The sequence below is a fragment of the Caretta caretta genome, chromosome 21 (genome assembly GCF_965140235.1).
Source record: "Caretta caretta isolate rCarCar2 chromosome 21, rCarCar1.hap1, whole genome shotgun sequence".
Taxonomy (NCBI): Eukaryota; Metazoa; Chordata; order Testudines; family Cheloniidae; genus Caretta; species Caretta caretta.
Genome location: NC_134226.1, coordinates 19,365,777 through 19,390,951, shown reverse-complemented (window position 1 = coordinate 19,390,951; position 25,175 = coordinate 19,365,777). Strand labels below are relative to the sequence as shown.

Below are 25,175 nucleotides of genomic sequence, written 5' to 3'. Positions count from 1 at the left end.
ATCTGATGAGGTTCAACAAGGACAAGTGCAGAGTCCTGCACTTAGGACGGAAGAACCCCATGGCTCGAATGGCTCGGCAGCAGTTCTGCAGAAAAGGACCTACGGGTTACAGTGGACGAGAAGCTGGATATGAGTCAACAGTGTGCCCTTGTTGCCAAGAAGGCCAACGGCATTTTGGGATGTATATGTAGGGGCACTGCCAGCAGCTTTGAGGGACGTGATCGTTCCCCTCTATTCGACATTGGTGAGGCCTCATCTGGAGTACTGTGTCCAGTTTTGGGCCCCACACTACAAGAAGGATGTGGAAAAATTGGAAAGGGTCCAGCGGAGGGCAACAAAAATTATTAGGGGACTGGAACACATGAGTTATGAGGAGAGGCTGAGGGAACTGGGATTATTTAGTCTGCAGAAGAGAAGAATGAGGGGGGATTTGATAGCTGCTTTCAACTACCTGAAAGGGGGTTCCGAAGAGGATGGATCTAGACTGTTCTCAGTGGTAGCTGATGACAGAACAAGGAGTAATGGTCTCAAGTTGCAGTGGGGGAGGTTTAGGTTGGATATTAGGAAAAACTTTTTCACTAGGAGGGTGGTGAAACCCTGGAATGAGTTACCTAGGGAGGTGGTGGAATCTCCTTCCTTACATATTTTTAAGGTCAGGCTTGAGAAAGCCCTGGCTGGGATGATTTAGTTGGGGATTGGTCCTGCTTTGAGCAGGGGGTTGGACTAGATGACTTCCTGAGGTCCCTTCCAACCCTGATAGACTATGATTCTATGATTTGACAAACTGATTTGGCTATTTTGAGCACCCCTGAGTGGACGGGCAATGTAATTTTTGCTGGTGTGGTGGCCAAGATGACATTTCAGCAACCTCTTCAATTTGCAAGCCCAAATTCTCCATCACTCATTTAAGGAGGGCCTGGTTCTCCTTAAAATCGTCTAGGGGACCGCTGGTGTGGGAGGGTCCGACCACCACCTCGTCCGGGGACGACGATGATGATTGACTGGCCTGAGGGATGGTGTCACCCCTTTCTTTGTTGGGGGAGAGCTCCCTCGGCGCCAGAGTATGGGGTGCCGGTTCTGCTTGTGCCGCGGTGCCATGCTCTGATTGCAGCACTGGGTGCACCTCGGCCCGTTTGTCCAACGTGGCCAGGGAAGGCTAGACCAACATCACCAGCAACCCCTAATGGATTCCAGGACTGCCAGCGGGGTGGGGGGGGTGGGAGGGAGGGAGGGAGAGTGTCGGTGTCACAGTCCCTGCTGTGTTGGCACCACGGCTGGTGACGTCTCAGTCTCCTGCGTCGGAGGGGAGTCACCCTGCTTCGGTGACAAGCTGAGAAGTCACGGTCTGATCCAACCACTGCCCCTCTGGTGACCATGGCAGAGCTGTTGAGGCCTGAGTCTACCTACTGACCCTGGTAGGCAAACGACAGCGTGACAGGGAGTCGTGCCACCTGCCAGAGGAGCAGTACCAGGGCGAGTGTGACCGACGTCGAGACCCCGAGTGATGGGGACTGACAACAAGGAGACCTTCTGGGAGAAGGTGTTTGGCATATAGACGACCTATGACTCTTGGTACCAGCAGTACGGGGAGCGGCGCCATTAGTCCGGAGTCCCCGGCCTAGTAGGAGGGGAATCTCAACGGAGATCTCGGCCATCTGGCTGCTGAGCTAGGGTACGGTGCCAGCTCCTGCGGTTGCAGTGAGGGGGACTTGCATCTGTGATTTGGTGACCTGCGGTGTTCCGCCAGTCTAGGCTGCAATACACTGGTGACCTTCCCCTTCGGCGCACAAGCAGAGCCACACTGGTCACCTGGCATGGCACCTGCAGAATTGGTCGGCCTTGTCCTTGGCTGCCAAGACCACTTCGGGCACTGAAGGCCCCATCACAGGCTGGGAACCCTTGGTGCTGCCTGGGGTCGGGGGCAGGTCCTTGGCAGGGCTGCTGCATCCAACCTCTGTGGTACTCCCGTGACTCCCCATAGCAGGCGCATGGCCTGACAGCAGTCCTCTGCCTGATGCTCCTCTCTCCCCTGGAGGGGCTCCATTTCTTCAGCACCGGCGAGACGGAGCAGTGCTGGGCCAAGTCCGGGGCTGCGCTGCACACTGAGACCAAAGTACTGGGCATAGGTGCTGCAGTGGAGGGTTCCGATGCCGGACAGAGCAACCTCCATCAAGAATGCCCTCAAGCAGAGATCCCGTTCTTTCTGAGTCCGTGGGCGAAAGTTCTTACAGATGCGGCACCTGTCCTTGCGATGGCCTTCTCCCAGACACTTAAGACAGCTATCGTGCAGATCGCTGATTGGTATCGGCATGCTACATGACGCACATGGCTTAAAGCCGCGGTAGTGGGGCAAAGTCCTAACAGGGGACTCTCTTGACTAACTAACACTATTAGCTAACTAACTATGAAACTATGTACAACCACAACTAGCAAGTCAATGGATAAACTGCTACCGTTCTTGCGAAGCAAGACAAGACACTTCAACCAACCATCACGGGCGGTAAGAAGGAATTGAGAGGGTGTAGGGCCGGTGGTGCCTGATATGTTGCCGCATGGGAGAGCCACTCCAGGGGGTGCCACAGTCAGCCCTATGGATACCGCTAAGGCAGTAAACTCCGAAAACTGTGCACATGGGTGCACACGCACCAAAAATGGAATTGACATGAGCAAGCAATCAGAGAAGAACTAGGTATTGCAAGAGCAAGTCACACAGTTGCATGCTGAAAACACTGCACTCCAGACATGGCTCACAGTGCCCTGTTCCCTGATATGTCTGCCAGAATGGTTTGATGGTAATCACCAGGGATTCCATAGTTTTATAAACCAGTGCTGCCTCCTGTTCATGATGCATCCTGAGTCCTACACTACTGATTGTATAAAGGTAAGCCTGGTTATCAGCCTGCTGTCCGGGGAAGCCTCTCCCCTCTTGGAGTGTGACATTTTGGTATTGTCAACTTGGGACATATTCCTGAAAGTCAGTTCAGTGCTGTTTGGAGATCTGCACCAAACTCCAAAAGTGGAGGCCGCCCTAAGAAATCTCCAACAACGGCAGAGCACTACAGGCTCATATGCAGTACAATTCTGTCACCTCATGGCTGATACAGATCGGAACGAGGTGGCGCAGCTATACCAGTTATGGTGGGAAATGTGAGACGAAATTAAAGATGAATTGTCCTGAGTGGAAACTTCCGCAAGTCTGGATGCCCTCATGGATCTTACCATCCATACAGACAATTGGTTACAGGAACAAATGGAGGGAAAAATGGGGGTCTTGCAACTATTTTATCATTTTCTCTTACTTCTTTATCAATGCTTCCTACCAAGCTGATGCAGGTGGACATGGGCTGTTGACGGCTCACCCCCGTAGACAAGAAATGACACTGCCAACACCATCTCTGCTTCTATTCTGGTGAGTCAGGTCACTCCATCTCTGCCTGTCATGTACGCCTCCAAGGTATCAGGAAAAAGAGCTCCCCCACACTTTGGTCTTGACTGGAACACACCCTGAACTCTGTCCCAGGGCTCCCCACTTGCAGGTGCTGGTCCAGTAGCTCATCCCCAGGATGACCCTGCAAACTCCTGTCTCACTAGTCCTCATCAGGTCAGCCTCACCTCAGTCCCCGGAAAAATCAGGGAGCATGTCCTCAAGGAATCAATTCTAAAGCACTTAGACGAGAGGAAAGTGATCAGGAACAGTCAGCATGGATTCACCAAGGGAAAGTCATGCCTGACTAATCTAATTGCCTTCTATGATGAGATAACTGGTTCTGTGGATGAAGGGAAAGCAGTGGATGTGTTATTCCTTGACTTTAGCAAAGCTTTTGACACGGTCTCCCACAGTATTCTTGTCAGCAAGTTAAAGAAGTATGGGCTGGATGGATGCACTACAAGGTGGGTAGAAAGTTGGCTAGATTGTCGGGCTCAACGGGTAGTGATCAATGGCTCCATGTCTAGTTGGCAGCCGGTATCTAGCAGAGTACCCCAAGGGTCGGTCCTGGGGCCGGTTTTGTTCAATATCTTCATTAATGATCTGGAGGATGGTGTGGATTGCACCCTCAGCAAGTTTGTGGATGACACTAAACTGGGAGGAGTGGTAGATATGCTGGAGGGTAGGGATAGGATACAGAGAGACCTAGACAAATTGGAGGATTGGGCCAAAAGAAATCTGATGAAGTTCAACAAGGACAAGTGCAGAGTCCTGCACTTAGGACGGAAGAATCCAATGCACCGCTACAGACTAGGGACTGAATGGCTAGGCAGCAGTTCTGCAGAGAAGGACCTAGGGGTGAGAGTGGACGAGAAGCTGGATATGAGTCAACAGTGTGCCCTTGTTGCCAAGAAGGCCAATGGCATTTTGGGGTGTATAAGTCAGGGCATTGCCAGCAGATCGAGGGACGTGATCGTTCCCCTCTATTCGACATTGGTGAGGCCTCATCTGGAGTACTGTGTCCAGTTTTGAGCCCCACACTACAAGAAGGATGTGGAGAGAGTCCAGCGAAGGGCAATAAAAATGATTAGGGGACTGGAACACATGAGTTATGAGGAGAGGCTGAGGGAACTGGGATTGTTTCGTCTATGGAAGAGAAGAATGAGGGGAGATTTGATAGCTGCTTTTAACTACCTGAAAGGTGGATCCAAAGAGGATGGATCTAGACTATTCTCAGTGATAGCAGATAACAGGACAAGGAGTAATGGTCTCAAGTTGCAGTGGGGGAGGTTTAGATTGGATATTAGGAAAAACTTTTTCACTAGGAGGGTGGTGAAACCCTGGAATGAGTTACCTAGGGAGGTGGTGGAATCCCCTTCCGTAGAAGTTTTTAAGGTCAGGCTTGAGAAAGCCCTGGCTGTGATGATTTAGTTGAGATTGGTCCTGCTGTGGGCAGGGGGTTGGACTAGATGGCCTCCAGAGGTCCCTTCCAACTCTGTTATTCTATGATTCTATGATCAAGTCAGGTGCACCGACTGCTTTGCAGACACAGGTGTGGCTCAGGTCTTCAGATTCCCCTGCAAAGCAAGATCACTCCCAACCTCATAGAGACTACTGATGGTTCCCCTTAGTCTTCAGGTCCAGTAATAGAGGAAAAAACTCCCCTGGAGGCCATGATACAGGGGCACCAAGAAATGTTACAATTTAGCATGACCCTTTCTCCACACTTTCCCCTGATCCTCGGTATCTTCTGACTGGCTCTCCACAATCCACTAACGTAGTGGCAAGCACAGGAAGTCTATCTTCCACTGGATTTTGTCAGCAGCACTGTTGGGGACTAATAGATCCTGTTGCGGCACCTAAACTCAAGAGGCTCAGGTGGGGGTGGCTATCCAGGCATAACCCTCTGTTGAAGCTACATTGGAATGCCCGTTGAAATACCAAGAATTGGATGAAGTTTTTGAAAAGAGGAGTGCAGAAACCCTGCCTCTACACCAAGACTCTGACTACCCAATAGAGTGCAACCAAGAGCAAAAATACCACTGTCTGGAAGGAGCTCACCACCCAGTCCAGGTATTCACTGATCATAAACATCTGGAGCACCTACATAGGGCAAAAGCCTTAAACCAACAGCAGCTTCGATGGGCCCTATTTTTCTCCCAATTTGATTTCATCATCGCATATCATCCCAGGTCCAAAAATGGCAAGGTAGATGCACTGTTCTGAAGATATGGTACTAACCTGTGAGGCCCCAGCCAGGAATATCCCCTCATTTTCAAATCCCATAACTTTCTCAGTGCAGCTCTTCACCAGGATGTACTCACACTGATATGCTCTACCTCTGCCTGAGGAATTCCACCTGACAAACAAGCTATCATCAATAAGCAAACCACGTGACTCCTGGGAAGGGATCACATATATAAGGGACCACATCTATGTTCCCCCAGGACCCAAAAAAGTTGCAGTCCTGCAACTATGTCATGACTTTCCCCCAGCAGGACACTGGGGTACTTTAAGGTTCCAAAACCACTGGGCTACAACTCACAGACGGGCTCCTTAGAGTAATGGCTCCATCCAAAAACTGATGTCTATATGCTTGTGGGGTGAAACCCATCCTGACTAGGATAGCTTCCTTGACCTCCACATACAAGCCAGCCTGTTCATCAATCAGGACCCTATATGCAACTGCTTCCCCAGTCAAAAATGGGGCCATCCTGGCCTCCCAGGATGACTCTTCCCAATCAGCTGCACTAGCCACCCATTCAAATATGCGAGGGAAGGCTTCTAGTCATCCTGCAGCCCCAATTTTTCCAATACATGGAACAGTCTGCCCATGGAACCCATCCCTGTGCTAGATTGACTCCTGGTACCCCATTTCTCTAGCTGTTGTAAGAACCATTTGTGCAGCTGTCACTGACCTCTGGCCAGTGTTGTTGTACAGGGAAATGTACATCCTGCTCTTTTTGCTGGGTTTCCAGGGAATGGAACAGAAGATTCTGAATTTGTTTCTGCTGCTCCTGCTATTGTAGTGGGCCTGCAAGACTTCAGGTGTACACCACCTTCCATTTTGGATGTGAGACAGGGCCCCCTCACGACACGGCCTGGTGATACAGAAGCTCCGCCTTGCTGCTCAATCAACCCTCCTTAATGGGAGGGGAAGGGGATCTTCGGAATCCCACCACTGGTATCAATTGTTATGTGGTGCACTCACTGCCAGAGCATCCCATCACGCCAGGATTCAGCACTGCAGTGACTTCATCTTGAGTATTCACCCTTTTGTTGGCCAATCGGTTTCTGAACTGGTCTTCTGGGTCACTCAGTCCTCCAACCAGGTCGCAGTTAAAGTTCAGTCCCCTTCCAGGGTAACAAAAGTCCAATTAAAATAAAATATCCAACCAACTGAATTTCTGCCCCTCTTGGGCCTGACAGGTCTCCCACTGCCTTTCCTCCCCAAGGACTCCAGCAGCTTCACATGGGACCTGGGACCAGCAAGCTGTATCTCAGGGTGTAATGGTCCCTTGCTCTCCCGCTCGGAGGGAGGCCACTCATTCCAGTCCTGTTTGGCCAGGATTTGAGTCCACAGGACAGCCAAGAGCCCACAATAGGGCTGGGCAATCAATAGTCATAGTCAGGCTTTAGCCTGGGTTTGGATGGCTCAAACTGTCGGCCCCGAAACAGTCTATAACTGAGCTGGGGGCCTGGGCTTGAGGAGGCTCAGGCAGCCAACAACAAACAGACTATCAGGGCTGGCTTTAGCCTGGGTGGAGCTCAGGTAGCCAGCAAACAGTTTATAAGGGAGCTGGTAAGGGAGGCTCCTTCTTCAGGGCTAGAGCTTCCCTGAACAATGTAGGGAGTCAGCCACCCCAGGGTGGGGTGACAGGGGGATGCGGGCCCACCCTACTTCACTGCTTCCCAGCTCAGGGCCCTGGCAGGGGCAGCACTGGCTGCCCCTGCGTCGGTGGGGATCCAGCCACAACACGCTGACTGAGCCACACCTGACTCTGCAGCCAGCTGCTCTGTGGCTGCCTCTGGACCACTTCCTGCTTCCCCAGGGTTCGGTACCTGTGGCCTCCAGGCCTCTTCCGGCTCCTTGGGGTACACGGCGGCAGGCACTCCGGGCCAGTCCTTGCCAGCATCTGGGGATCGGGACCAGCCAGGCGTAGGTTCCCCTCTGGGACGTGGCAGAACAGGCAGTGTATCCTCCTCTGCAGGCTCTGCCCCAACTGTGCTGCTGAGCCTGCCTTCCAGCCACGCTCTGGTACTTCCGGTGAGGGGGGCGGGACGATCTAGGCTCTGCCCTCCAAGGGGAGTGTAATGGTCCCTCACTCTCCCACTCGGAGGGAGGCCACTCGGCCTCGCTACACAGGGCTTCCCAAAGGAGCCAAAACTGGGTTTTTATCCCAGCTTCCTTCTGATTGTGTTCTCTTATGCCCTTTTTATTGTAAGGCCTAGTATTTGCCACACTAATACACGACCCCTTCAGTCCTTCCCCTTCAGGCTGGGATGCAGTTAATTATAGCACAGGTAGGGCTAACTGAACAGGGCAGGGCTAGTCACAGGTCTCCTAGCCCTTAAAAAGGCAGACTGTGAGAATTCATTGGTCTCAAACCACAGTCTGTGGGGCTCCAAGTGGGCAGGGCTTCCACACTGCCGCCAGACAGCCTTGTTGAGCACATCATACTTCCTGGGAGACAGTCACTGTAGGAAGTGCTGCCCACAATAGAAATTATTGGCAGCCCCTCCTTCAACATCTGATTGACTCAGACCAAGTGTTTAAACAAGGCAGGAGTACCAGAAAGTTATCTGAGAAACAAAGTAGATCCCTGACATGCTGTTGAGACAGACCCTGCCTTGTTCCTGGTCCCTTGCTTGGCTCCTGGTTCCTGCTCCCTTGCCTCATTCCCAGTTTCTGCCTCCTTGCCTTGCCCTCCAGTTCCTGGCTATTGATTCTGGCTTAACCCTTGGCTATTGACTAAGGCCTGACCCTCAGCTCTGGTTCCTAGCTGCTGACTCTGGCTTACCCCTTGGTTCTGGTTCCTGACTATTGATGCCAGTTTAACCTTCAGCTTCAGCTCAGTAGGCTATTGACCCTAGCTTGACCCTAGGCTCTGGTTCCCAGTTATGGAACTTGACATGATCCTTGGCTCTAGGCCCTGGCTTGACCACTCAGGACCAACTGCCTATGGCTCTAACTACTGGAACTGAATGCCCATGCCCTGGTTCCTGACAGCTTGCACAGACACCTCCGACATTCTGTGGCCAACACTCCAGCAGGAGTTGGAGGGACTAGGCATTCCATTGTCCCATAGGGGCATCGGATCTGCAGGCACAGGTCGCCCACGTACAAGCAGAGATTTCAGCTCTGTAGGCCCAGGTGCTGCAACTTTTTGCAGAAAACCCTCCACAAGCAACCCATGCATAAGGAGATACATCACACATGGTGTGAGTGATAGCGCCGCTATACAAGCCAGGACCTGTGGTTTGATGGAGACCCCTGAAAATTCCTTAACCCAGTGTCTTCATTGTTTCTGCTCCACCCCCAGACCTACCCCCTCGGTCAGGCCAAGGTGGGATTGGTAATTAGTTTCTGACAGGTGAGGCACTGGTTTGGGCCTCCCCCCTGCTCCAGCAGAACAGTCCAGCACTGAGCCTTGTCTATGATTTTTTAGTACCCTTGGTGCATGTGATCGCTGAAGCTGCCCTGCAGAACTTCTCACAGGGACAAGGGCCAGCTGCCTTGTAGGCTGCACATTTCTGATGGCTTGTGGATGACATCAAGTGGAATGAAGTAGCCCAGATCTACCAGACTCAGTGAGGACTCAGTGAAGAGGTTCAGAATGTGTGGAAGCCACCACGGGCCTGGACACCTTCACTGATCTAGCCATCCACATTGACAATGGGCTACAGAAGCAGAGAGAGGAAAAGAGGGGTTCTACCCAGTTCTTGCCCACATCTTGCACTAGCACCCTCGAGCTCATCCCCTGAACACATGCAGGTCAACGTGGACTGCCAACGCTTGACCACCAAGGAGAAGGAGCAACCTTGGCACAAACAAGCTTGCACTACTACTGCGGTGAGTCAGAACACATACTTGCTTCATGCATCATGGACCCCAGCCAGGAAGGGATCAGGAAATGACCAAGCTTGGACTTCATAGTGGGTCTTGGCTTGGGCACAACCACAAAAATACCCCCAAGTCTTGACAGGCCCACCCAGACATTTCCTGCATCTTCAGGTTCCAAGTTAGCTGTGCCTCTGTGGCAAAACTTGACAGCTGCCATTGCTGTGGGCACTCACTGTTTCCAGGGCTACTGCCAATTTTACAAATTCCAAGACAGCCCAAGCTCTGCAAATCACCATCTGGCAGGAGTCCATACCAGATATTTTGGAAACCAGCAATGGGACACTCTTGTCATTGGGGCCGGTAACCCAGAAGACAGTGCCCCTGGAAGCAATAATTCAGGAACCCCATGTAATCCTGCAGTTCAGTGTGATCTATCCCAGGCATTTCAGCATTGAGCATGTCAGCAGGCCTGCCTCCATAGTAACAGTTGCACGTCCAGAGGTCAGTCCCAGGCAATACTGAGTGCACCTCCACATGTGCTGGGGCTCACAGCAACTGGCCAAACCAAACCACGCCTGGGTCCGACCCCCCACATTCCTGATAAATACTAGGATTATGCAGGCATCTTCAAAAAAAGAATGTGGACATGTTGCCTCTGCACTGAGACTATGACTTCCTTGTTGTCCTACAACCTGGGGTGAAGGTTCCCTATGGCCATATTTACACGATGTCCGAACCAGAACCAGTAGCTCTTTTTGCAAATATTCAAGAAAACCTGGCCCAAGGGTTTATTTGCTTCTCAACATTTCCCGCAGGGACCCTGGCCTTCTTCGCAAAGAAGAAAGACAGGACTCTGCACCTCTTTAGAGACTATGAGGCTTTGAACCAAGTGATAATTTGGAACTGGTACCCTCCGTCCTTAATCTCTGACTTGCTGGATGATGTAAGATACTCATGGATATTCACCAAACAAGACCTCTGGTGGGCTTACAATCTAATACACATCTAGACCAGGGATAAATGGAAGGCTGCTTTGCGAACTTGTTACAGATACTTTGAATACCTGGTAATATTCTTTGGACTGAACATTTGGTAATGTCTCTGTGATCTTGCAACACTTCATCAATGATGTATTTAGGGACATTCTGGATCAATAAATTGTTGTCTATTTAGATTATATTTGTCTTTTTGGAGAATCCAGGGCAGCACAAACACCACATCAGGACCGGCCAGGAGAGGTAGCAGCAGCATAGTCTATATACAAAACTGGAAAAGTGAACCTTCAACCAATCCTCTGCAGAGCTTTTGGGGTACATGCGCTCTGCATGAAGCCAAATAAGATGAAAGCTGTCTACAACTAGGAGTACTTGGGAAGTGCAGTGTTTCCTACATTTCACCAATTTCTATCACCACTTCATTCCAGGGTTCTCACAGTGAACAGTTGGCTTGACATCCCTCCTCTGCAAGACTGTCAAATTTGTTTGGTTATCTGAGGCTCACGAAGCCTTCAAACAGCTCAAAATCAGCTTCACCACTGCTCCTATTTAGGTGCATCCTGATTCAGTTAGAGAGTTCTTAGTGGAAGCCGATGCATCTAATGTGACCATATAGGTCACACTCTCTCAGATGCACGGGCCCCAGCACCTGCTGCACATAACACTCATGGAAGCTAAAACACACAGAAAAAAAGTACAAAATCCTCTATAAGGAATTGCTTGCGATTAAATCCACATTTGAAGAGTAGAGTCACTGCCTAAAGGCAATGGATTGCACCCTCAGCAAGTTCACGGATGACACTAAGATGGGGGGAGAGGTAGATACACTGGAGGGTAGGGATAGGTCCAGAGGGACCTAGAAAAATTGGAGTATTGGGTCAAAAGAAATCTGATGAGGTTCAACAAGGACAAGTGCAGAGTACTGCACTTAGGATGGAAGAATCCCATGCACTGCTACAGGCTGGGGACCGACTGGCTAAGCGGCAGTTCTACAGAAATGGACCTGGGGATTACAGTGGACAAGAAGCTGGATATGAGTCAACAGTGTGCCCTTGTTGCCAAGAAGGCTAACGGCATATTGGGCTGCAATAGTAGAAGCACTGCCAGCAGATCGAGCGAAGCTTTTTTTTTTGTTAACTATGTTAACTACCAGCAGCCTCCCCAAACCCGTCAGCTACCAACTTAGTTTAAGGATCCACCACGTTCCAGAACTAACGGGGCATGTCAAGGACATTAAGAAGATTGCCGGAGACAGGAGGAACTGATCTTTTATGTAGGCCAGAAGATCTGGTTATCTGCTAAGCATTGCAACATGGGCAGGCCATCTCTCAAGCTAGACCACCAATTGCTTGGACCCTATATATTTATCAGAAAATCAACTGTTGCTTTCAAACTCCACAACCTCAAATTGTACCCAGTCTTCCATATTTCCCTCTTGAAAGCACCCACTGAAAATCTCTTCCCTGACTGAACACAGCCATCACCTTACTAGTTCCAGTTCAGGGCAACGAGGCGTCTGAGGATTGGCCTCCAGATTATTGTGGTACCTCGTAGACTGGGAAGGCTATGGCCCCAAAGAGTAGTACTGGGAGCCTGCCAGTAACATTCATGCCCCTGAACTTGTAAAAGACTTTCACTAATGTCACCCACAAAAACCTGGAGTGACAATCTTTTGTCACCGTCTTTTGTAGGTGACAAATCTGAGAAATTCTCACAGATTGAAGTGTCACTAGAGGAGGTTTTGGAATTAATTGAGAAACTTAACAGTAACAAGTCACCGGGACCAGATGGCATTCACGCAAGAGTACTGAAAGAACTCAAATGTGAAATTGCAGAACTATTAACTATGGTCTGTAACCTGTCCTTTAAATCAGCTTCTGTACCCAATGACTGGGAGATAGCTAATGTAACGCCAATATTTAAGAAGGGCTCTAGAGGTGATCCTGGTAATTACAGACCAGTAAGTCTAACATTAGTACCGGGCATATTAGTTGAAACAATAGTAAAGAATAAAATTGTCAGGCACATTGAAGATCATATTTTATTAATCTATTAGTGTTCTTTGAAGGGGTCAAACAACATGTGGACAAGGGGGATCCAGTGGACATAGTATACTTAGATTTCCAGAAAGCCTTTGACAAGGTCCCTCACCAAAGGCTCTTCCGTAAATTAAGTTGTCATGGGATAAGAGGGAAGATCCTTTCATGGATTGAGAACTGGTTAAAAGACCAGGAACAAAGGGTACGAATAAATGGTAAATTTTCAGAATGGAGAGGGGTAACTAGTGATGTCAGTCCTAGGACCAATCCTATTCAACTTATTCATAAATGATCTGGAGAAGGGGGTAAACAGTGAGATGGCAAAGTTTGCAGATGATACTAAACTGCTCAAGATAGTTAAGACCAAAGCAGATTGTGAAGAACTTCAAAAAGATCTCACAAAACTAAATGATTAGGCAACAAAATGGCAAATGAAATTTAATGGGGATAAATGTAAAGTAATGCACATTGGAAAAAATAATCCCAACTATACATACAATATGATGGGGGCTAATTTAGCTACAACTAATCAGGAGAAAGATCTTGGAATCACCGCGGATAGTTCTCTGAAGACGTCCACGCAGTGTGCAGCGACAGTCAAAAAAGCAAACGGGATGTTAGGAATCATTAACAAAGGGATCGAGAATAAGACAGAGAATATCTTATTGCCCTTATATAAATCCACGGTATGCCCACACCTTGAATACTGTGTACAGATGTGGTCTCCTCATGTCAAAAAAGATATACTGTCATTAGAAAAACTTCAGAGAAGGGCAACTAAAATGATTAGGGGTTTGAAATGGGTCCCACATGAGGAGAGATTAAAGAGGCTAGAACTTTTCAGCTTGGAAAAGAGGAGACTAAGGGTGGGGATATGATAGAGGTTTATAAAATCATGAATGGGGTGGAGAAAGTGAATAAGGAAAAGTATTTACTTGTTCCCATAATATAAGAACTAGGGGCCAACAAATGAAATTAATGGGTAGCAGGTTTACTAAAAGGAAGTTCTTCTTCACTCAGCGCACAGTCAACCTGTGGAATTCCTTGTCTGAGGAGGTTGTGAAGGCTAGGACTATAACAGGGTTTAAAAGAGAACTGGATAAATTCATGGAGGTTAAATCCATAAGTGGCTATTAGCAGGATGGGTAAGGAATGGTGTCCCTAGCCTCTGTTTGTCAGAGGGTGGAGATGGATGGCAGGAGAGAGATCACTAGATCATTACCTGTTAGGTTCACTCCCTCTGGGACACCTGGGATTGGCCACTGTTGGTAGACAGAATACTGAGCTGGATGGACCTTTGGTCTGAACCATTATGGCCTTTGTGTTCAGTGCCCCAGGGCACACCTGAAGAGGGGCAATGTAAGGATTCATGGGACTTGAAACCACATCTGCTGAAGGCCAAGCAGGTGGCCCTTCCACACTGCCAGAAGGCATCCCAGGAGACCAGTCACTGTGGGGAGTGCCACCCACGGTACTGACGACTGGCAGCCCCACCCTATATCTCTGATTCTCCCAGACCTACTATTTAAGCCTGAAGGGAGTTCCAGGAAGTTGTATGTGCACCAATCCAGATCCCTGAACTGCTGCTGAGACAGACCCCTAATCATTCTTGCTTTCTTGCCTCATTTATGGTTCCTAGCTATTGACTCCAGCTTAACCCTTGGTTACAGCTCCTGGCTATTGACTCCAGCCTGACTCCAGATTGATCCTAGGCTCCAGACCCCAGCTACCAACTCAGCTGCTTCAGGCTCCACCACCTAAAGCTCTAACCACTGGACTTTACTGCCCATGCCCTGATTCTGGACACAGGCTATCCTGTTACATACAGGCTCTGCCACACATGCCATTGGTATAAGGGCCTCAACAGCAGGCTTATTATGCCCCATCACTCTTTTTAATCTGGTAGCAGTAATTAGTGTGCACTGACACTCCTATCCTGAAGCCTGCAGCAGGGCATAGGTCAAACCCATGACTCTTCTTAGCCCCAAAGTGGGGTTCAACCTACCACCCTGCCTCATCAGACCTGCAGCAGGAATTACCCATCCTCCTCTCCCCTCTGGAGTCTTTAACCACAAAGTTCACGCAGTGTTCCTTAAAAAATGAAAAACAGTCTCATCCGAGGAAACTCTATAAATTGCAGACTGACTTAGCTCACCCTCCCTTTCACAGTGCTAAGCCCTGGCCTTTCTCTGACCACCCCACTTCTCACAGGTGTCAAGATGACAAACATTTTCCAAGGAATAGTTCTTCTGCAGAAAAGGACCTAGGGGTTACAGTGGACGAAAAGCTGGATATGAGTCAACAGTGTGCCGTTGTTGCCAAGAAGGCCAATGGCATTTTGGGATGTATATGTAGGGGCATTGCCAGCACATCGAGGGATGTGATCGTTCCCCTCTATTCGACATTGGTGAGGCCTCATCTGGAGTACTGTGTCCAGTTTTGGGCCCCACACTACAAGAAGGATGTGGAAAAATTGGAAAACGTCCAGCGGAGGGCAACAAAAATGGTTAGGGGACTGGAACACATGACTTATGAGGAGAGGCTGAGGGGAAGCTGAGGGAACTGGGATTGTTTAGTCTGCAGAAGAGAAGAATGAGGGGGGATTTGATAGCTGCTTTCAACTACCTGAAAGGGGGTTCCAAAGAGGATGGCTCTAGACTGTTCTCAGTGGTAGCAGATAACAGAACAAGGAGTAATGGTCTCAAGTTGCAGTGGGGGAGGTTTAGGTTGGATATTAGGAAAAACTTTTTCACTAGAAAGGTGGTGAAACACTGGAATGCATTACCTAGGGAGGTGATGGAATCTCCTTCCTTAGAAGTCTTTAAGGTCAGGCTTGACAAAGCCCCGGCTGGGATGATTTAGTTGGGGATTGGTCCTGCTTTGAGCAGGGGGTTGGATTAGATGACCTCCTGAGGTCCCTTCCAACCCTAATATTGTATGATTCTATGAAATAAGCTGAATGGTATGGTCCACATCATGGAGCACATTTCTCTATACAGCTCTTCAGGGATACTTCAGCTAATGGAGTGCAGGGGCAAACAACATTTTAGCAGAGGGCTCCCAGCTGTGGAACATGTCACTAGGGATCAGGAGGTGTCTATCTAGGGACCTGAATGGCTTTCCATTGTAAGTATTTAAAAATAGAAGAAACTATAGCAAACTCTCTTTTCTTCCTTCTTTCCTTCCTTCCTTCCCAGCCCTTATGAGAAATAGCTGGAGCGTGCACGTACATATGAGCATGGGTGAATTTAAACCTTACCGAGGGAAGGATAATGCAAAGAGATGAATTTGCATTTCTTTCCTAATTCAGTGGGGCCTGTGGTCATTCTTACCTATTGGGGGAATTAGTTCCACAACCTAGGTCTTGCTCCTGTGACAGTTCTGTCTTCTGCATTCAGGAGCCTCCCACTATTTATTACTTGATGGTTTCACTGTTCCCATGGAACACACCTTTTGCAGGAGGCTGTGGCTGTGGAAGGGGAGGTGATCTCTCAGGTACCTAGGGCCAATCCAATGGAGGACTTTCATTACCTTGAGCTGACCTTAAATGGGCAGCCAGGTTGTATTGCGACTAGCTGGAGCTTTCTCAGGACTCATTATCAGATATAGTCAGTAGAAACAATTGAGCCCAAAGGTCACAAATGGGAATCACTGTGATCAGCTCCGTTTCTGATAGAATGTCAGCAATCCTGAAGCTTAGCCGGTGCAAATATTAGCATGTCCTTGTATGCACTTAGGAGGCAGTATGGGTGACACTAGACTGAGCAATCAATGGCGAGTAATCGGCTATTTCTGAGTGTAGACAATGCCCAAGTCATGTTAGAGTCTCAAGAAAACAAACAGTGTGATTATTAGTTCAGGAAGGAAAATACATTACCAATATCCAGAGGCTGATCGGAATGTGTTCGAAGAGGAGGCTGCTGTTTTCTTCGTACTATCTCCACTATCAGGGATGAGGAAAGATGCTCAAATTCCTTCATCATTATTACCTGATTAAAATGTGACTCTTTAACCACAAAGTTCAGGCAGTGTTCCTTAAAAAGCGAAAAACAGTCTCATCTGAGGAAATTCTGTAATTTTATACAGAACAGAAGAAAAACCATTACAAAGCATCCATTCCAAAATCCCCACTGAAGATTTCCAACAGTATTAACCACGAGAAGAGAACTCAATGGTTTTTCACCAGAATCCTGAGAAATCAGTATCACGTGATAGCATAATCTTGGTTATTCTTTCTGATATTAAATACAAAAAGCTTTGTCAATGCAACATTATTTATGCATAAAATTAAGCACTCAAAATGGAATGCCCAAGTTAAGGCTGAATGCACAACCTTGCCTCTACCCACATAAGTGTATGTGTTATGACACACTGTGCTTACACAATCACGTAATCTCTCAAATGATGCTATATTTGACATCACACATTTTTATTCCAAACCTTTAGTTCAGATGTGTAGCATCTTGTAACATATTCATCCGTGTATAAAGAATGATATCTTACGGTAACCATAGTTCTTAAAAAGAAAAGGAGGACTTGTGGCACCTTACAGACTAACCAATTGCCACAAGTAGTCCTTTTCTTTTTGCGAATACAGACTAACACGGCTGCTACTCTGAAACCTGTCATAGTTCTTAAAGAGGTGTTGTCCACCTAGATTTCACTTCCGGGGCACATGCACCCTGTATGTGTGAAATTTGATTCTTTCTGGCCAACAGTATCCATTGTCTGTGCCCTGGACATTCTCATGCCTCACACCTGAGGACATACAATACGTCTATAATGCAATGATAAACTCACAGAATTGAGTCTCAGAGCCTGGATCAACTGACTCAGGCTTATGGGGTTCCAGCTGCGGGACTAGAAGTGGCAGTGCAGACATTCAGGATCAGACTAGAGCCCAGGCCTCCCCTCTTACAGAGTCTCAGAGCAAAGGCTCTAGCCCAGGCCCAAACTTCTACCCTGCAATTTTATAGCCCCGCAGCCCGAGCCCCATGAGCCTAATTCAGGGGTCTTTTATTGCAGTGTAAATGTACCCATAAAGGACAGAGTAGGCCTAATGATCCCTCAGTTCCTTTGCCAATACACAATCCCAGAAGAGCAGGAAACAGTAGATACAGAAAGGAAGTGGATTGTGTAAGCCATGTGAATAACACACCTTGAAGGTGTGTTACAAGGTAAATAACTGTTCCTTCTTCTTCCAGTGACTGTCCACACAGATTCCACTTCTGATGACTATCAAGCAGTGACCTTACTATGGGTTCTTGGAGTCCTAATTAAATAATGAATGCAAGACAGCTCTACCAAAGTGGGAGTCTGATCTTGAAGTTTCAACTAAGGACGAGTCATGGTAAAAGTGTGGACTGATCCGCACGTCACTGACGTGCAAATTTTGAAATAGGGATGTTTCATATAGAAGCTGAAGAAACCGCCTGAGCTCTGGTGGAATGAGCTCTCATGAGCATGGGTGAATGTGACCCAAGGCACACATGTATTCACATCCTAAGCATTACTGCAATAACATTTGTACAAAACATGCCTTGAAAGCTAACAACACCCTGGTCAATAATATAATTGTGAACATAGGTGCTGACTCCTTGGGTGCTCCGGGCTGGAGGACCCATGGGGAAAAATTAGTGGGTGCTCCGCATCCACCGGCAGCCAACCTCCCCAATCCTCGCCTCCTTCTCCTCCCCCCACCCAAGTGCACTGCGTCCCCGCTCCTTCCCCTCCCTCCCAGCACTTCCAGCCTGCCCGTCGCCTAACAGGTGTTTGGCGGTGCTTAGGACTTTCCGGGAGGGGGAAGAATGGGGATGTGGCACGCTCTGGGGAGGAGGCCGAGAAGAGGCAGGGCAGGGGTGGGTACTTGGTGGAAGGGGGTGGAATGGGGGTGGGGCAAGGGCGGTGCAGGGGTGGGAAGAAGCAGGGCCAGGGGGTCGAGCACCCACTGGGCAGAGGGGAAGTGGTTACATATGTTTGTGAAACATATGTAACATTATATATGAAATTATAAATGCTCTCTATAATGTTATTAGAGCATGTTTAAGACCAGATGGTCTAGCCCAGGTAAAGCCGATAAACCAATTTGTCTTAGACAAACAAATTTGTTTAGCCTTAATTTACATATTAGCACTAAACAAAGCCATCAAGCTAAATCGTGTGGGGGTTATCCTGAGACTGAACTCAGGAGACAGAACTAACATAGTTCTTGCATCCCTGAGAGAGACAGGGGACTGAATCATGGAAGTCAACGAATAGCTATGCAGGTGGTGTCGGAGAGAAGGCTTTGGATTCTTTGACCATGAGACGGTGTTCCAAGAAGGAGGAGTGCTAGGCAGAGACGGACTCCACCTAATGAAGAGAGGGAAGAGCATCTTCGCGAGCAGGCTGGCTAACCTAGTGAGGAGGGCTTTAAACTAGGTTCACCGGGGGAAGGAGACCAAAGCCCTGAGGTAAGTGTGGAAGTGGGATACCAGGAGGAAGCACGAGCAGGAGTGTGTGAGAGGGGAGGGCTCCTGCCTCACACTGAGAAAGAGGGGCGATCAGTGGGTTATCTCAAGTGCCTATATACAAATGCACAAAGCCTGGGAAACAAGCAGGGAGAACTGGAAGTCCTGGCACAGTCAAGGAATTATGATGTGATTGGAATAACAGAGACTTGGTGGGATAAATCCCATGACTGGAGTACTGTCATGGACGGATATAAGCTGTTCAGGAAGGACAGGCAGGGCAGAAAAGGTGGGGGAGTTGCACTGTATGTAAGAGAGCAGTATGACTGCTCAGAGCTCCGGTATGAAACTGCAGAAAAACCTGAGAGTCTCTGGATTAAGTTTAGAAGTGTGAGCACCAAGGGTGATGTCGTGGTGGGAGTCTGCTATAGACCACCGGACCAGGGGGATGAGGTGGACGAGGCTTTCTTCAGGCAACACGCAGAAGCTACTAGATCGCACGCCCTGGTTCTCATGGGAGACTTCAATCACCCTGATGTCGGCGGGGAGAGCAATACAGTGGTGCACAGACAATCCAGGAAGTTTTTGGAAAGTGTAGGGGACAATTTCCTGGCGCAAGTGCTGGAGGAACCAACTAGGGGGCAGAGCTCTTCTTGACCTGCTGCTCACAAACCGGGAAGAATTAGTAGGGGAAGCAAAAGTGGATGGGAACCTGGGAGGCAGTGACCATGAGATGGTCGAGTTCAGGATCCTGACACAAGGAAGAAAGGAAAGCAGCAGAATATGGACCCTGGACTTCAGAAAAGCAGACTTCTTCTGAAGTAACCAAGTTGGGCAAAGGCAAAGTGAGCCTTGTGGGCCGCTGGCTGGCTGTTGGGGTCAAAGCTCTGGACAAAAGCTGCACAGTCACAAGACACCCAGGGTTAAAAGGCAGATATTGATCAAACCCCTGTCTGGCCTGAGTGAACCTCAAAACATCCAAGTGAAATCTACCCTAGCTACTTCATAACAGGATCTAATATAGTTAGTTATCTATTTGGACAACCTTTGGGTGGAAGTGGCTTGAACCTTAACCCTATCTGAAAAGGCTACACACAGTCTGTGGGATCTTGTGAAGGATGTGATCCCATCCAGGTAGTATGTTAGAGCCCTACTATGTCAAAGGGTGTGCCATTGGGGGGGAGGGATAGCTCAGTGGTTTGAGCACTGGCCTGCTAAACCCAGGGTTGTGAGTTCAATCCTTGAGGGGGCCATTTAGGGATCGGGGCAAAAATTGGGGATTGGTCCTGCTTTGAGCAGGGGGTTGAACTAGATGACCTCCTGAGGTCCCTTCCAACCTTGATATTCTATGATTTGGCTTCCCCCTGGTGTGAGAGTAGCACTTGAGGGAGAAAACTGGGCAGGGAAGCAACTGATTTAAATAAAAATCAGAAACAATATTAGGCAGGAATTTGGAGTGAGGCCTATCTTTATGGAATGTCATGTCAGGTGGACCATCCATAAGGGCTTGCATGTCCCCTAACCTATGAGTTGATGTAAGCAGTGTGGAAGTATAACATTATATAAGTATAGCGTTGTATAAGGGGACATGCTGGATACATTGTATATGAGAGGGCATGCCAAAACATGTTACAAAGTATCTGAGGGAGCACATGTAGGGACAGTTAGCTTTTGAATGGAGAAGCAATTAAGACAGAGCCAGCAAGTCTAAGAAGCAGGCATCAGAATGGGAGGTGTGAAGGGCAATTAGTTAAGTTAACTGGTTTCAGAGGAACAGCCGTGTTAGTCTGTATTCGCAAAAAGAAAAGGAGTACTTGTGGCACCTTAGAGACTAACCAATTTATTTGAGCATGAGCTTTCGTGAGCTACAGCTCACTTCATCATGTAAACATCTGATGAAGTGAGCTGTAGCTCACGAAAGCTCATGCTCAAATAAATTGGTTAGTCTCTAAAGTGCCACAAGTACTCCTTTTCTTTTTAAGTTAACTGGAAGCTGTTAAAGGAGATTGTTAAGGGTGGCAGGTAATTGAAGATACGTGACTGGTCTCAGGGATCTCGAAGGGTGGTGACTAAAATCTTTTTTCTTCTTTTGTCTGTAACTTCTCTGTAACTTGTTCTCCAAAAACAGTATAAATTAAGAGACACAAGCCCCACTCTAAATGTATTAGCAGAGCAGCTTTGCTAATAAAACAGAGTGGTCTGATAAATTGTGAATCTGAGTCAAACTTTGACAGCAGTCTTCATAGACAGTTGATCAAAAAAGCAGGTTGCTTGTGGCTAAAAAGGAGGTCCCACTAAACAGTTAACACTGTGTTGAGGTCCCAGGAAGGAGGAGCCCCTTGGTCTGGGTGGAAAAACATGAATAAAACCCTTACGGAATCTAGCAACTGTAGGGTGGGAAGATACAGTATAACCCTGAATTGAGGATGGTATGCAGCTATTACTGCTAAATGTACTCTTATGGATCTGATGGATGGCCCCAAATGTGTTAGAGCTAGCAGACAGTCCTGAGTAGCAGAAAGAGGAATTGACAAGGGAAATGTTTTGGAGCCCAAATAGAAAACCTCTTCCATTTTGTTTCATTTCTCAGGGTATGTCTACACTACGGAATAAGGTCGAATTTATAGAAGTCGGTTTTTTAGAAATCGGTTTTATAAATTCGAGTGTGTGTGTCCCCACAGAAAATGCTCTAAGTGCATTAAGTGCATTAACTCGGCGGAGCGCTTCCACAGTACCGAGGCAAGCGTCGACTTCCGGAGCGTTGCACTGTGGGTAGCTATCCCACAGTTCCCGCAGTCTTCGCTGCCCATTGGAATTCTGGGTTGAGATCCCAATGCCTGATGGGGCTAAAACATTGTCGCGGGTGGTTCTGGGTACATATCGTCAGCCCCCCGTTCCCTCCCTCCCCCCGTGAAAGCAAGGGCAGACAATCGTTCCGCGCCTTTTTTCTGTGCGGACGCCATACCACGGGAAGCATGGAGCCCGCTCAGCTCACTTTGGCAATTAGGAGCACATTAACCACCACACGCATTATTCAGCAGTATATGCAGCACCAGAACATGGCAACGCGATACCGGGCGAGGAGGCGACGTCAGCGCGGTCCCGTGAGTGATCAGGACATGGACACAGATTTCTCTGAAAGCATGGGCCCTGACAATGCATGCATCATGGTGCTAATGGGGCAGGTTCATGCTGTGGAACGCCGATTCTGGGCTCGGGAAACAAGCACAGACTGGTGGGACCGCATAGTGTTGCAGGTCTGGGACGATTCCCAGTGGCTACGAAACTTTCGCATGCGTAAGGGCACTTTCATGGAACTTTGTGACTTGCTTTCCCCTGCCCTGAAGCGCATGAATACCAAGATGAGAGCAGCCCTCACAGTTGAGAAGCAAGTGGCGATAGCCCTGTGGAAGCTTGCAACGCCAGACAGCTACCGGTCAGTTGGGAATCAATTTGGAGTGGGCAAATCTACTGTGGGGGCTGCTGTGATGCAAGTAGCCCACGCAATCAAAGATCTGCTGATATCAAGGGTAGTGACCCTGGGAAATGTGCAGGTCATAGTGGATGGCTTTGCTGCAATGGGATTCCCTAACTGTGGTGGGGCTATAGACGGAACCCATATCCCTATCTTGGCACCGGAGCACCAAGCCGCCGAGTACATAAACCGCAAGGGGTACTTTTCGATAGTGCTGCAAGCTCTGGTGGATCACAAGGGACGTTTCACCAACATCAACGTGGGATGGCCGGGAAAGGTGCATGATGCTCGCATCTTCAGGAACTCTGGTCTGTTTCAAAAGCTGCAGGAAGGGACTTTATTCCCAGACCAGAAAATAACTGTTGGGGATGTTGAAATGCCTATATGTATCCTTGGGGACCCAGCCTACCCCTTAATGCCATGGCTCATGAAGCCATACACAGGCAGCCTGGACAGTGGTCAGGAGCTGTTCAACTACAGGCTGAGCAAGTGCAGAATGGTGGTAGAATGTGCATTTGGACGTTTAAAGGCGCGCTGGCGCAGTTTACTGACTCGCTTAGACCTCAGCGAAACCAATATTCCCACTGTTACTACTGCTTGCTGTGTGCTCCACAATATCTGTGAGAGTAAGGGGGAGACGTTTATGGCGGGGTGGGAGGTTGAGGCAAATCGCCTGGCTGCTGGTTACGCGCAGCCAGACACCAGGGCGGTTAGAAGAGCACAGGAGGGCGCGGTACGCATCAGAGAAGCTTTGAAAAACAGTTTCATGACTGGCCAGGCTACGGTGTGAAAGTTCTGTTTGTTTCTCCTTGATGAACCCCCCCGCCCCTTGGTTCACTCTACTTCCCTGTAAGCTAACCACCCTCCCCTCCTCCCTTCGATCACCGCTTGCAGAGCCAATAAAGTCATTGTTGCTTCACATTCATGCATTCGTTATTCATTCATCACACAAATAGGGGGATGACTACCAAGGTATCCCAGGAGGGGTGGTGGAGGAGGGAAGGAAAATGCCACACAGCACTTTAAGCACAGCACTTTAAAAGTTTACAACTTTAAAATTTATTGAATGACAGCCTTCTTTTTTTTGGGCAATCCTCTGTGGTGGAGTGGCTGGTTGGCCGGAGGCCCCCCCACCGCGTTCTTGGGCGTCTGGGTGTGGAGGCTATGGAACTTGGGGAGGAGGGCGGTTGGTTACAGAGGGGCTGCAGTGGCAGTCTGTGCTCCAGCTGCCTTTGCTGCAGCTCAACCATACACTGGAGCATACTGGTTTGGTCCTCCAGCAGCCTCAGCATTGAATCCTGCCTCCTCTCATCACGCTGCCGCCACATTTGAGCTTCAGCCCTGTCTTCAGCCCGCCACTTACTCTCTTCAGCCCTCCACCTCTCCTCCCGGTCATTTTGTGCTTTCCTGCACTCTGACATTATTTGCCTCCACGCATTCGTCTGTGCTCTGTCAGTGTGGGAGGACAGCATGAGCTCGGAGAACATTTCATCGCGAGTGAGTTTTTTTTTCTTTCTAAGCTTCACTAGCCTCTGGGAAGGAGAAGATCCTGTGATCATTGAAACACATGCAGCTGGTGGAGAAAAAAAAAGGGACAGCAGTATTTAAAAAGACACATTTTATAAAACAGTCGCTACACTCTTTCAGGGTAAACCTTGCTGTTAACATTACATACATAGCACATGTGCTTTCTTTACAAGGTCGCATTTTGCCTCCTCCCACCGCGTGAACGGATTTTGGTTGAATGCCAGCAAACATACACTGCAATGCTTTGTTCTACAGTGATTCCCGAGTACGTGTTACTGGCCTGGAGTGGTAAAGTGTCCTACCATGAAGGACGAAATAAGGCTGCCCTCCCCAGAAACCTTTTGCAAAGGCAGAACCGCAAATGCCAGGGCAAAGTAATCCTTTCACATGCTTGCTTTTAAACCATGTATAGCATTTTAAAAGGTACACTCACCAGAGGTCCCTTCTCCGCCTGCTGAATCCAGGAGGCAGCCTTAGGTGGGTTCGGGGGGTACTGGCTCCAGGTCTAGGGTGAGAAACAGTTCCTGGCTGTCGGGAAAACCGGTTTCTCCGCTTGCTTGCTGTGAGCTATCTACAACCTCCTCCTCATCATCTTCTTCGTCCCCAAAACCTACTTCCGTATTGCCTCCATCTCCATTGAAGGAGTCAAACAACACGGCTGGGGTAGTGGTGGCTGAACCCCCTAAAATGGCATGCAGCTCATCATAGAAGCGGCATGTTTGGGGCTCTGACCCAGAGCGGCTGTTCGCCTCTCTGGTTTTCTGGTAGGCTTGCCTCAGCTCCTTCAGTTTCACGCGGCACTGCTTCGGGTCCCTGTTATGGCCTCTGTCCTTCATGCCCTGGGAGATTTTCACAAAGGTTTTGGCATTTCGAAAACTGGAACGGAGTTCTGATAGCACGGATTCCTCTCCCCAAACAGCGATCAGATCCCGTACCTCCCGTTCGGTCCATGCTGGAGCTCTTTTGCGATTCTGGGACTCCATCATGGTCACCTGTGCTGATGAGCTCTGCATGGTCACCTGCAGCTTGCCACGCTGGCCAAACAGGAAATGAGATTCAAAAGTTCGCGGTTCTTTTCCTGTCTACCTGGCCAGTGCATCTGAGTTGAGAGCGCTGTCCAGAGCGGTCAGAATGGAGCACTCTGGGATAGCTCCCGGAGGCCAATACCATCGAATTGTGTCCACAGTACCCCAAATTCG

At 48.8% G+C, this 25,175-nt stretch overlaps 1 protein-coding gene across 10 annotated transcripts in view; it reads right to left on the bottom strand.

Moving 5' to 3' along the window:
• Positions 1–25,175, bottom strand: part of LZTR1 (leucine zipper like post translational regulator 1) — a 300,011-nt gene that overhangs the window by 56,690 nt on the left and 218,146 nt on the right. For all 10 annotated transcript variants that reach the window (XM_048826871.2, XM_048826873.2, XM_048826876.2 and 7 more), the window contains one exon: positions 16,403–16,559. In XM_048826871.2, the coding sequence (XP_048682828.1) occupies positions 16,403–16,559 (157 nt within the window). The remainder of the gene's footprint in view (positions 1–16,402; positions 16,560–25,175) is intronic.